The sequence below is a fragment of the Gekko japonicus genome, unplaced genomic scaffold, assembly GCF_001447785.1.
Source record: "Gekko japonicus isolate JY-2015 unplaced genomic scaffold, Gekko_japonicus_V1.1 scaffold100, whole genome shotgun sequence".
Classification (NCBI taxonomy): Eukaryota; Metazoa; Chordata; class Lepidosauria; order Squamata; family Gekkonidae; genus Gekko; species Gekko japonicus.
Genome location: NW_015167060.1, coordinates 577,873 through 591,407, shown reverse-complemented (window position 1 = coordinate 591,407; position 13,535 = coordinate 577,873). Strand labels below are relative to the sequence as shown.

The window sequence follows — 13,535 nt, the reverse complement described above, 5'->3', positions numbered from 1 at the left end:
GGGGACCACTTTGAGCGCACTCCTCTCTCATCCCCCCCCCCGTCTGTTGCTGAAGCAAATGTTCTACACCCATCGGCATTGGGGGGGGGGATGTTGCTGTGGGCCCTGGGAGGCTGGGCCAGAGCGTCTCCTCTTCCGTGAGCACTCTGGAGCCTAATCAGCAGCAGCCAGCTTGTGAGGACTCTGCAGGAGGATTGCCCTGCCGCCAGAGTCAGGAGTGCTCTCCCCCCAGGACACTTGGCCTCATTCAGATTCTGCATGCACGCGCACACAGTTCTGCAGGCACCTTGGTCTGCCTCCCTGTAGACATTGCACATGTCCAGGTCCTGTGCCCTCTAGGGAATGTGCTGTCCTTCTGCCTTGGGTTTTGCTTTCTGTTCCTCTGTTAAGAAACCTTAAAACAGCCTGGCTGGTTCAGACCCATGATATTCTCTTTCTCCTTTCCTTTTGCTGTTGCCAGTGCAAGACCCGGATGATGAGCATATTAGGAAAGCCAGGTAAGCCGTGCCTGTGCAGGGCTAGGAGAGTGTGGGGTTTTTGCCCTGGCGTATGGTAGCTTTCGCTCCCTTGAAGTGCTAGATAGGGAAGTAAAGGCAGTTGCTCAGTTGGCAGCCCTGCTTCTCAGCGGTTGTGGAAGGCCTTGCCAGGATAATTGCACCACTCAGCGCTTCCTACGGAGAGGGGGTGGAAACATTCCTCCTGGTGTGTCTGGATTTCTCATGTGTGACTGTTCCAGGAGCTTGAAAGTGTAAACGTTGCATTTCTGTTTCTGACTCTATTTTTTTCTCCTTTCACTTGTCTGTCCTTCCTGCCCTCCTCCTCTCGTTTTTCCAGAGAAAAGTTTGTCTCGGAGCTTCAGAGCCCCCGTTACACTCGCCTGCGGGACTGGCACCACCAGCGATCAGCTACCTCTCTGAATGTGCTCTCCTAAGCAGGATAGGATCCTGTCTTCCTCTTCCAACTCTGCCTCTCTCTGTTGCGTGCATATGTTGTGGGGAGGGCACACTTCTGTCTGTCTCCTTCTAAAGGCTGAATGAAACTTAAAAACTATAGGAATCCACGACAGCTCCTGAAATGTAGTGTTTGACCTGTGCTGGAGGATGAGAAGAAACCCGATCTAGGCAGGAGGCTCCTGCTGGAAGGCCTGTAACTCTCTGCTTCGTGTAACAACACCTTGAGTTGCGTGTGCAGAATAAGTTGCAAGCTCCAGACTTAGCCCCCTGGGCAGGAGCGCTGGCTTCCCCCAACTCTAAAGATGCTCTGGCACTAGGAAGTTGTTCCCCCTGTTCTGAATAAAGAAAGATGGCTCTGAAGCGGCTGTAGAGCTCTTTGCCCCCCCCCCCGCCACTGAAGCTCACTTGCGTGTATGATTGGCGGAAGCTGCCTGTACAGGATGGCCTCACCCTTGGGGCGGCCTCCTTTCATGAGCGGCCATATTATTTATCCTTGTGGACTCAGGGGAGACTTCTCCAGCCCCCATGTTTGTTTGGTAGAACTCCTCAGCATGGTTGTTTATTCATTTCCCCCCTTGCCTGTTTCTCAACGGCGGGTAAATGAGATGAAACAAACAAAATTACTCTCCTGCCAGTCTTGTCCTCCTCTGTGTAAGCAACTGCTCAGTGCAAATGACATTTTTGTCCTGACTTCCTTTCTACCTGTTCAAGCCTTGTGCACTCTTGTCTTGATTTCAGTGGCTGGGAGGTGTTTGCCACTGTCCCCCTGCCTTGAGACAAGGGGAGGGTGTTTCCCCTAAATGACAGAGCTATCCATCCTCCTCTTGAGAAGAGCATAACTCTCTCCATGTTGAGCATTAGGGATTTTTCATCCTTACATTTGGGTGACTGCAGTCTGCCTCAGGTTTGCAAAAGGCTTCCCTCACTTGGGTGATGCTTGCTGACAGGATGTTTGTGTTGAGGTTAGGGAAGATTCTGGAGAAATGAGTCGTCATCTTCTATCTGTGGGTGCCCATTTCTGTGCCTGGTATGCCCTGCGGCCCTGGGGCTGGAAACTCACATTGCCCCTTTCCCTAGAAAGAATGATATCAATGTTTTGACTATCAGCATAACATAACATTCAGCTGCTATCTGTACAGTGTTGTAATCCACCCACCCCCAGCTGCCTAAGACCTAATGTGCAGTTTGGGGGGAGATTGGATAAATACCTTACTATTTTGTAGTAAAATAAACGTTCTTATTCTCGTAACTGGCTCATGTCTTCCTTCTGGCAAATTCTGCAGAGTGGGTGGAGGAGGAGAAGCTGGAGTCTGGACTGGGCAGGGGAGGCAGTGGCAGAATTCTTACCTCTTTGGTCTGAGACAGCTGACCAAAGCCTGTTATCTCATCCACTTATACTTCTATGTGTTTTGTGGCATCCTGGTTTTCTTTTGGGAGTAGAAGCCTATTTACAGTCTAGCACTTGATCCTCTTCCCTTTTCTCAATACCTTAATTCCCAGAGAATCCTGAAATTCTCACGCCAAGCCCACAGTGTGTGGTGCTGGTTAAGGATATGGATGGTGCAGTGTGAGCCTTCAGCCTTTCCCCTCTATGCCCTCAGTTTGAGTTTTGCTAAACTCTTCTCTGTTGGTTTCGTTGTATCGTGGGGGGGAAAATGTTTGGGGGTGAGAGACATGCACAGTGCAAGCTTCGTGAGGTCTACAACAAACCGTCTGCCTCATGACCTCTATGTATAATATTCTTTTCATCCTATCTGAGAGAACCATGTTGGTATAGCTGTTGTTGAGCTGCACTATTTCTGACTGCAGGTGGGGAGAAGCATGTTTAACTATTCCCATACAACAGCAAAAATTCTCCATGCTGGTCAAAAATTAATATGGTAGGAAAGAATGTTCAGGCCTGACATTGTAGCTTTCTGTATGCAAGGAGAGACTTTTGTGTGTAGGTATGTGTTTGGGATACTAAGTGGGGCACGTTCCAAATAGAGCATTTTTCATGAACAGCCCTGTGTGATTCTCCTAATGTTACATTTCAGCTTTTCCTACCAAATGAAAAAAAATGGGAGGCCAGGGAGCCTCAGGTACATGGAAAAAGGCATTTGCCTAGTTGCACTGAAGAAGACACCTTTTGAGGATTAACCTCCATGTGGCCTGGCTGAGGTACCATTTCCAACAGCTGCATTGTGAGCCACCCTGGGACTTTTTATTGTGTAGATAGGAGGATATTGTCAAGAGACAATATCTGTATTGCCTTTGGAAGAAAGGCCAAGGAGAAGAATACATTTTTAGGCTGAGCCTTGGGTTAAACATGAGGTAAATCTTCTGAAGGTTTTTAGACTGCAGTTTGTCAAAGGATTGGATAGGCCTCTGAGAGGGATGCTTTGTGGGAAGGACCTGGTAGAGTGAAAGAGTTGTAGGCTCAGACAGCTGTACGGCTGTGTACTTGTTTCATCAGAGTAAATGATGGGATCTGAGTGCTTCTGGCAGCATGGATTAAAAAAACAAACACCCCATCTTGTGTGAGTTTATGCCAGAGATGAGCACAAAGCTGCTTCGTTGTAAGCGGCTGTGGACAGCTAGTACTGTGCTGTGTCTCAGTACAGAACAGATGTGTGGACAAGCAATGTAAGTAACTACTTGACCTCAAGTGCCTGGTTAAGGATGGTTCCTTCAGCTTGAAGTGTCTCATTCCTTGCTTATCTTCCATGGCACCTGCCAGAATACTAAGTGTCTCATGCAGGCCTGAACTACTATCTGGCAGACAGCAAATGAGAAGGTTCCAAAAGACCTTGGAGATGGTGATAACCCTTCATGCTGCTATTGTTATCTCAGTGCCCTTGCTTGTTCCAGTGACACCTGCTGTAACATGTGACCTATAGGAACTATCCCAGTAGGGCTAGGAAGGCAGCCACCAACAGTGGGTTACTGCAGAACAGGTGGCCCCGACCTTTTTGAGCCTGCGGGCACCTTTAGAATTCTGACGCGGCATGGTAGGCGCAGGTACACAATGCCTGCCACAAAATGGCTGCTGCAGAAGGCAGAGCCAGCCACAAAACAGATGTCACACAATGAAACTTGCATTCAGCCACACAATGAAGTTTCCTGTGCTGTGCTGCCTAATCAACATTTTTTTTTAAAAAAAATCTGTTTTAAAAATAGCCAATCAGAAGCCTTGCTGGGCAAAAGCGGCACCTGGCTAGCCCCATCCACTTTCTACGAACACTTAGTGGGCACCAGGAAAGGTGTTAGCCCCATGGTGACCCAGGGCACCATGTTGGGGACTCCTGCTGTATATGCAAGGAACAAAATGTATTTAATCTTTTGTAGTCCATCTTTCCTGTTGGTTGCTAACAAACTTTGCACACCATGTAATAAAAACCAGTAAAATATTTATTTTTTTATTAATTGAATTTATTAACCGCCCTCCCAGTGGGACCGAGTTCAGGGTGGTGTAAACAATCAAATAAAAGTCACATAAAACATTTTATTGTCAAACTAAGATAGTTCAGGTTAGAACAGTAAAACAGATCAGACTAAAACAGTAGATCTAATTAGCTATAGATGGCGCTAAGATCTTAACAGCACTGCTGTCTCATGAGGGGAGGGGCAAGGGAGAGGAAGATGGGAGTGCCAAGATGGGACCGCCACAGTCCTCAACCAAAAGCTTGGTGGAACATCTCTGTCTTTCATGCTCTATGGAATTGTAGTATGTCCTGCAGGGCGCAGATGTTAGTCGGCAGAGAGTTCCACCAAGTTGGAGCCAGGACAGAAAAAGCCCTGGCTCTGGTCAAGGACAGCTGGATGTCTCTCAGGCCAGGGACCACCAATAAGTTTTGATCTCCCAAGCATAGTGCCCTTCTGGGGGTATACCAGGAGAGGTGGTCCCAAAAGTATGTAGGTCCCTGGCCGTTAAAGGCCTTAAAGGTCAACACTATAGCCTTGAATCTGATCCAGTACTCCACAGGAAGCAAGTGTAGCTCACGCAGCACTGGATAAGTATGTGCTGTGCATGGTGTCCCCAGAAGCACCCGTGCTGCTGCATTTTGTACCAGTTGGAGTTTCCAGGTGAGCCTCAAGGGTAGGCCCACGTAGAGTGAGTCACAGTGATCCAATCTGGAAGTGACCATTGCATGGATTACAGTGGCTAGGTCAGGGCAAGACAGGTACAGGGCTAGTTGCCTAGTCTGGCACAGATGAATGAATGCCAATCTGGCAACATTTGTGACCTGGGCCTCCATCGTTAAGGAGACTTCCAGAATCACACCCAGACTCCTGATGATGGGGACCAGCCTGAGCGGCCCTCCATCAAGGGCTGGGAGTTGATACCCCACACCTGAATCTCCCAGACCCAGCCACAGAACCTCCATCTTAGAAGGATTCAGTCTCAGCCAGCTCTGCTTCAGCCATCCCACCACAGCCTCCAGCCCCTTAGCCAGATTTGCTGGGGCAGTGTCCAGCTGGCTTCCCATCAACAGATAAAGCTGGGTGTCATCAGCGTATGTACAATACGCATTGCAGTTTTTTTAAAAAAAATGACCTAGCTTTTTTCCATACACACTGAACTACAGTTTATTTATTTATTTATTTGAACTTTTACCCCGCCCTCCCAGCCAAAGCCTGCTCAGGGTGGCTTACAAAAACAGATAATTACATTAAAAGCATAAGTTATGATTAAAACAATTCCAAAACCATGATAAGGTGCTAGTAATCGTTATCCATAAACGGTAGCAGCCCTCATTCACAGTTCTTAGCTCACCATCAGCTCACGGTCTTCGTTTTGGTTGTCCCTGCAGTACTTGTTCTTTAGGCTGTTGATGGTAGTTTCCAGAATCCAGGGCCCTCTCCCATTCAACCATCCAGTGTTCTTCATTGGTGGTGGCAGCGGCTCCCAAAAGCCAGGCGGAAGAACTCGGTTTTACAGGCCCTGCGGAACTGGAAAAGGTCCCGCAGGGCCCTGATCTCCTCCGGGAGCTTATTCCGCCAGGGATGCCCTCCTGAACAGTTCTGTTTTACTCACTGTGTGGAATGATAGAAGCGTGGAAGCCTTCCTGACAGCCCACCAGGTGGGACTTAACAGCAGAGACTGCTCACTATGGGCCACTGCTGATCCCTTTGCAGGGTGTCACCTTCAGAAGGCTTTGCTCAGATAAGTGAAACTGTCTTAGTGGAGCACATCAAGAGAGGTGGGTCCAGGGTCAGGAAAAGACTTTGTAAATAATAACCAGCCGCTTGAACTGACCCCAGAAACGGACTGGTAACTAGCGGAGTGACTGCAGGATAAGGGTAATACGCATACTCTGCCTGCCTCTTGATAGTAAATGAGCTGCAGCATTTTGTACCAGCCAGCGTTTCCGAGTTACCTTCAAGGGCATTCACATGTTGGATGCACTACAATAATCTAGCTTTGAGATTACTGTGATATGGATCCTGTGGCCAGAATGGCTGGGTCCAAGTTAGAGAGCCATCCCCTGAACCAAGTAAAGACAAAGGGCAGCATCCCCCCCCCCCCCTACAGCTCGGTTAATTATCCTGCAATAATGCTGGGTCCAGTATAACTCCTAGCCTCACTACTGAGACAGGGTCAGCTGAACCCTATCAAATGGGGGGGGGAGCGTAATGATCTCCAAGATGTCAGCCATTTTGACCAGCATCACCTCTATTTTGCTGGGATTCTGTTTCAGCTTGTTTAGCCATCGTCATTTAACCACAACAGCCTTTCCTACCCCCAACTAAGCCTGTCCTTGTTTTCACGTTTTCCTGGCTCAGATTCTGGCTGTACAAGAGGGATTAAGTGCAGGGCTTTAGTGTTCCTGTGCAAAGCTCACTGTCCTCTCCTTTCTTTTGGGGTGAACAAGCTGAGCCAAGGAATGTGTGGGAGGTGGGTCTTCACTGCTGGGGAAAGGGGGAGAGGATTCTTTCCTTTAGACTTTGTCACACTTGGCCCTTCCCAGTCAGGGAAGGGAGAAAGGAAAGTGAATGCTTTCCTCGGTATGTGAATGGGAAGGTGTAAGGGCCCTGATTCTAACACTGATCTCCCTGGATAACCAAACCAGCCAATAGGGGTCACTGCTGCACAGTGGGCAATATTTTTGCTGTCCATCTACTGCAATAATCCCCTATTCTGACTGTCCTGGCTTCATTTCTCCTTTGGGCCATTTTGAGGTCTGGTATCTTCTCTGTCTGCACAAGGTGCCAGTCTCTGCTCGGGTGAAGGGGCACAGGTTTTTGGAACTAATTGGTTATTTTTTAGCCAGGTCTCCATACCGGATCTGTCTTCTGCGCCAGCCTTGAAAGTGGAACCTGGATATGGTAAGCTGAGAGGAACTGTGTTGGGGAGGGGGAAGAACACTACAAGGAGCTTGTAGTAGGGACCCTGAGCCAGGGGTTGGCTAGGGAAACCCTCAGGGCATGCACATAAGAAGATCCCTGCTGCATTGAACAAGGGATCCATCTAGTCCAACGCCCTGCTTCACACAAGGACCAACCAGTTGCCTCTGAATATGGAGACTCCCTTCAGTCACCGTAGCTGGTAGCCATTCATGGACTTCTCCTCTGTGAATCTAACTCCCCTCTAAAGCCAAGGTAGTCGTACCTGTCTCATTCTTAGAGCAATCTTTTGCAGCTTTAGCTTGTCTTCCATACAGGGCAGTTGGAAAACCTTTTCATTCTTTAAAACAGCCTGTTTATGTAAATGAACAGTGGCCAATTCTTCCCTGTCCAGGAGAGGTGGCAACCAGAGTATTTTTGATGAGTAGCTGAGTGTGCAGTTGTCCTGAGCAAGACTGCTCAGATCCTGGGTACAGAACCAAAAACATTGCTTTGCCCTCCCCTGCAAGTTTCCACTGGATCACTAGGGCCAGCATGTTGCTACGAACTTGAAATACCAGATGGCTTGTGTAACTGTTTCAGGCTCTGCTGTCCCAAAGCCTGCACCTGTCTCTGGCCCTGCCAGTCGCCCACCCTGGGCTGTGGATCCTTCCTTTGCTGAGCGCTATGCCCCAGATAAAACCAGCACAGTTCTGAGCAAGCACAGCCAGCCAGCCACCCCAACACCGATGCAGAACCGCAACTCCATTGTCCAGGCTGCGCAGCAACCACCCGAGAGCGCCAGCAAAACGCCCATCTGCTATCAGTGCAACAAAATCATCAGGTGAGGAGGTCAGGTGTGCTTTGGGGGGGGGGGCTTGCTGCTCCTCTCCTGTCCCATACTGCTGGGAGTCATGAACTGCAGAACTCATTCACATGTAACATCCTTCTCACTTGGTTATTGCGGATCACTTGACTGCTTGTAGAGGACTGTGTGAATTGACTCCATTGGAAAGCATTGTGTTTGAGGGGATTACAAGACGTCTGTTTGCGGGGTATGTGTGAATGGGCTGACACAGGCAAGGCAGTAGTCAAGTGTTGTGTGAACCAGGCCAGGCCTCAAATGTTTTCTCTGTTTATTGGGACTCCTAATCAACTTGTATCAGTTTGCAGTAAGTGAATCTCTTCCCTGACAATCCCAGATGGGGAAAGTTCTGTAATCTTTTCTCTTTTCCAAATGGGGACTAGACTGGGGTTCTCATTCTGCCCAGACTCTGGGAAAAGAGTTTCTCTGTCTTCTTTATCACCAGCCCCAAACGAATCCTTTCTCTTTACTCTCCACTAGGGGGCGTTACCTGGTGGCACTGGGACGCTACTACCATCCTGAGGAGTTCACCTGCTCCCAGTGCAGGAAGGTGCTGGACGAGGGTGGCTTTTTTGAAGAGAAAGGCTCCATCTTCTGCCCCAAGTGTTACGACATGCGCTATGCCCCGAACTGTGCCAAGTGCAAGAAGAAGATCACAGGAGTGAGTTTAAGCGACAACAGGTCTCCTTCAGAGAAGTAGGCCACACAGTCAAGCATGTGGCAGGCCTTCCCTAGCTGGGAATGAACTGGTTATTGCTGTTTAGGCTTCTCCCCTCTGTGGCAGCCTGAACACCACGCTGAGCTTTTCTAGCTCATCAAGGATTGATACTCATGGCAATGACAAGATTATACAGTACAAACCTGTGCCTTGTAATTCTGTTAGGCACCTAAAATCATGTCGATGTGGCTTGCCCCAGGAAGCTGACATAGCACAGTAACAAGCAGCATGAGCTGTGAGCTGGAGCTTTCTGGCTATGGACTGGCTGATGTGGGCTTCCAGGCTAGTTCAGTGTTGTTTCTGCCATGAGCTTACTGCGGGGCTCCTTTCATTCAGGCTGTTTTACCCACTTTGGCTTCTGAAGGCAAGTGGGTTTGTTTGTTTTTAAGTTTCACGCATCCTAAGGATGAAATACTGTCCTCCCACAGTTAATGAATCTTTAATCTAGGTTTTCAAAAACCAGTTTCCTCCAATGTTTTTTAAGTTGCATTTTGTCCTTAAGGTGTGTGAAATCTTTTTTTTTTTTAAACAACAACACCAAAACTGTTTGCCTTCAGAAGCCGAAGCAGGTTGGAGCCCATATGAAAGGGACATTGGAGGCTTTAGAGCCAGTTTGGTTTAGTGGTTAAGAGCAGCAGACTCTAACCTGGGAGAACTGGGTTTGATTCCCCACTCCTCCACATGCAGCCAGCTGGGTGACCTTGGGTCAGTCACAGTTCTCTCAGAGCAGTTCTCTCAAGAGCTGTTCTGTCTGAGCTCTCTCAGCGCCACCTACCTCACAGGGTGCCTGTTGTGGGGAAAGGAGATTGTAAGGCACTCTGAGACTCCAAGTGAAGGGCGGGGTATAAATCCAATCTTTTCTTCTGTTCTGTGTGTTCTATCTCATTATCCTCCCCTAATTTAGTAAAGCAAGGATAACGGCCCATTCTACAGGGCTGTTTGGATTGCTGGGATAGTGTACGTACAGAACTTTGAACCCTTAATATTTATGGACCTCCACGTCCTTAGCATCCTCTAGTAGTGGCTGGAAAGTTCAGCCTTACAGTGGAGTGACTTCTGTTTCTGTATTGATCCAGGAAATTATGCATGCGCTGAAGATGACCTGGCACGTTCAGTGTTTTGTTTGTGCTGCCTGCAAAACACCTATCCGCAATCGAGCCTTCTACATGGAAGAAGGGCAGCCGTACTGCGAGAGAGGTACAGAGGAATATGGTTATGTAGTAACTCTAAGGTACTGGGGACTCTACTGGGAACTTTCCAGGAGGAAAGAAAACCCAAGGGATGTATCCCTTGAATTTTTCTTTCAGCCTTACAAAATTGAGTGAATACTGAATATCTGAATCTTCCGCTAGGATGGTGCTGGATACCGTAATCCCAAAACATCCTTTTCTGGTGTGGAAGAGAGCAAAGGGAACAGCTGCTGTTCTTTGTACGTTATAGAAAGGAGCCCCAGCTCGACTTTGCTGTCATGGGCAGCAGGGAGAGTTCAGGGAACAAAACCTTAATGGTGTTGTCATGTGACCCAGGTCTAATTGCCCCTTAGTGATGGTTGCTGGGCAGTGCCAGTTCTGCTCAGTTGCTATGGAGATGACCGGCTAGTACCTGCGTCACATAGCATGCTGGGAAATGTTGTTCTCTTCCTTCATGCTGGCTGGCAAACACTGCCCTTTCCTGGAATGTTCCATTGGGAGCTTTATAGGGGGAGAAAGACTTCACAAAAATGAAGTCACCTCCTTCCCTGGGCCCACATTATCTGATATGATGAAAAGAACTGGGATTTTCCTAGATGAATGAACGGTTGCCTTTCATTGTAAATGGCAGGGTATGCATGATTCTTAGCAGCAGTATGCATCCTTGGTTGACAATAAGGGTTGTCTGCCATTTCCTCACGTAGCCTTCCAACCCAGCAGTAGCACATCCTCTCTTTAGGTCTAAGAATAAAGAGAACAGACAGTGGGGCCCAAGCGGAGCTGTAAAGGCAGTGGGGGAGTTAGAGCTCAAGTAGCCATGGATCAGATAGAAAAGGCTGTTACACTGAGTAAGACAGAAGTAAACCTGTATAGACAACGGCAATCAAGGTCTAGGTCAGTGTTCAGACAACCCCTTTTATGAATTAATTTTTAAGTGTTTCATTTACTTAGTTTTCCTCTTTTGGGTATAGCTCAGCAGTCAAGCCAGCCTGTCCTTTAAACCCAGGGGAGACTTATGCCCATAGAAGCAGGATCCTTCATCACTTGACCTTCAGATTTGAATATCATTGCCCAAGCAAAATCAGTCTCCTTGTTCCCTCTTCCTCCTACCAAGATTATGAGAAGATGTTTGGAACCAAATGCCGCGGCTGTGACTTCAAGATAGATGCCGGTGACCGCTTTCTAGAGGCACTGGGATTCAGCTGGCATGACACTTGCTTCGTCTGTGCGGTGAGCGCATAACATTTTTCACTTCCCCTCCCCAGCTCCCTGACCAAGTGGACTTCAGCCAGAAGTCTTGCTCTGCTGTAATTCAAGCACAGTTCACGCAAACATGACTGGGGAGAGATCATTCGTAGGCAGTGGTAGCATAAACCTTGTTATCAGACATGAATTCATATGATGATGGTGCACTAGCTATTAATAAGCATTGCTCCCTGGTTTCTTCTCCTGCCCTCAAGGAAAGCAGGAGATGATGGTGGATATGAAGAAGCTTGTAGGCCCGCTGCAGTGTATGTAGGTGGAAGACTCAATCCGAATCTGAGAGAGCATACACCACAGAGCTCCTTTGGAGGCCAATGAGGTGGCTGGCAGTGATGATGGCAAAAAATCACCCCCTCTCCCCCCCGCCCCACGCATGGACATGTTATCATTGTGTCAGCGGAACTGCTAGACTATTTAAGATTATTCAGAATTTGACTTCTAAAATTAAACCCCAGAATGAGGGTAATTTGGCTATTAGCTATGATGATTTTGCATGCTCTTTGCTGATTAAAAAAAAACCCTCTCAGATCCGATCAGACATGGACTCCAATTTTAGTTTTGATCTAGAAGCAAAGTGTTGGATGCGCTGTCTGTTCCAATTTATATGAGTAGTTTTTTGTCCTGTTTCCCTGACTGATATTGACAGAATCCTGGGGATTGGGAAGCCAGCCACCTATAGCCAGGACCTTTGCCCACTTGGTCAGTTAAATCTTGTGGGGGTAAAGTAAGATGTCCTCTGGCTAATACTATTAACGTTTCATTTAGAGAAGGACTTTGAAAGAAAGCTTTTGAAAAAAGCCAATTGGCTTACCATAATGAAAGAAACCCTCTTTTGACAGAGAAATCATGACCAGTTATCAGCCTGTGTCAGATTTGCCATTTGTAAGCAACATAATTGAAAGAACTGTGGTGGAACAGCTCCACTGGTTTTGGGATAACACATCTACCCTTGACCTATTTCAGTTTCACTTTAGGTTTCATTTAGAGAAGGACTTTGAAAGAAAGCTTTTGAAAAAAGCCAATTGGCTTACCATAATGAAAGAAACCCTCTTTTGACAGAGAAATCATGACCAGTTATCAGCCTGTGTCAGATTTGCCATTTGTAAGCAACATAGTCTGTGGTGGAACAGCTCCACTGGTTTTAGGATAACACATCCACCCTTGACCTATTTCAGTTTCACTTTAGGTCTGGACACAGGCAGCATTAGTAGCTCTGTTGAACAATCTCAGTTTACAGCAGAATAGGGAAAACACATCCATGCTGACATTTCTTATCAAAGGCAGCAGATATGGTCAACTGCTCATTTTTGTCGAAACATCTTGGGATCAAACTGGGGTTGAAAAGTATTGTGTTACTACTCCAGTTCCTTCTTAGATGGGTAAACTCGTCGAGACATCTTGGGATCAAACTGGGGTTCAAAAGTACTGTGTTACTCCCAATGCTTCCTCTAAGCTGTGGAGTCTTGTGAGCAAAAATTCTACTTTGTGAGCTACTGACATTAAAGTTGTGAGCGAGTGATTTGGCTACTGCATCGATTAGTTTGCTCTGGAGCCCTCCTTCCTGAGCTAAAACAAAAATGTGTGAGCTGGAGACTAAAGAACTGTGAGCTCACTCACACTAACTCAGCTTAGAGGGAACACTGGTTACTCCAGTTCCTTCTTAGATGGGTAAACCCTGAGAGGAGTCAAGGATGGCTTGTTGGTGCTGTGGGAGTTACCCTGTGAGATTCCACAAAGGCTGACTCTCTGGCCAGTGTTGTTTTATCTATGTCAGACCTTTGAATAGAATTGTCTGGAGCTTTGGAGAAAGGTGTTACCAGTATGCCGATGACTCCCAGCTCTGTATTTCTTTGAATAAGCCACTGAAAACAGCAGTCTCTGTTCTTGGACAGTGATTGAAGAGTAAAAGGCTCAAGCTGAATCCAGACAAGATGGAGGTGATGCTGATCAGTAAGGGAAAGGTTTTAGAGGGAATTGTCTTGCCAACCCTAGACAAGGTGGTGCTTAAGTTAACAAATTCAGTAAAGAGCTTGGGAGTCTTATTATACCTTGCTTTGAGGTTGGAGGAACAGGTCAATGCAGTGTTTTATTTAAACTTCACTAATTTGGAAACTAGTTCATGCCCTACAGTCTGCTTCTGATCTGTGCCTCCGTAACTTCAAGACTGGAGTATTGGAATGTATTCTATGTGGGGCTGCCCTAGAAGGTGATTTGGAAGCTTCAATTATTACAGAATGCAG

At 47.3% G+C, this 13,535-nt stretch overlaps 1 protein-coding gene across 1 annotated transcript in view; it reads left to right on the top strand.

The window, feature by feature from the left end:
* PDLIM7 (PDZ and LIM domain 7) overlaps positions 1-13,535 on the top strand; it is a 52,245-nt gene that overhangs the window by 36,623 nt on the left and 2,087 nt on the right. The window contains exons 8-13 of the mRNA XM_015412538.1: positions 461-497; positions 7,204-7,262; positions 7,863-8,103; positions 8,605-8,785; positions 9,919-10,039; positions 11,147-11,262. Coding sequence (XP_015268024.1) covers positions 461-497; positions 7,204-7,262; positions 7,863-8,103; positions 8,605-8,785; positions 9,919-10,039; positions 11,147-11,262 — 755 coding nt within the window. The remainder of the gene's footprint in view (positions 1-460; positions 498-7,203; positions 7,263-7,862; positions 8,104-8,604; positions 8,786-9,918; positions 10,040-11,146; positions 11,263-13,535) is intronic.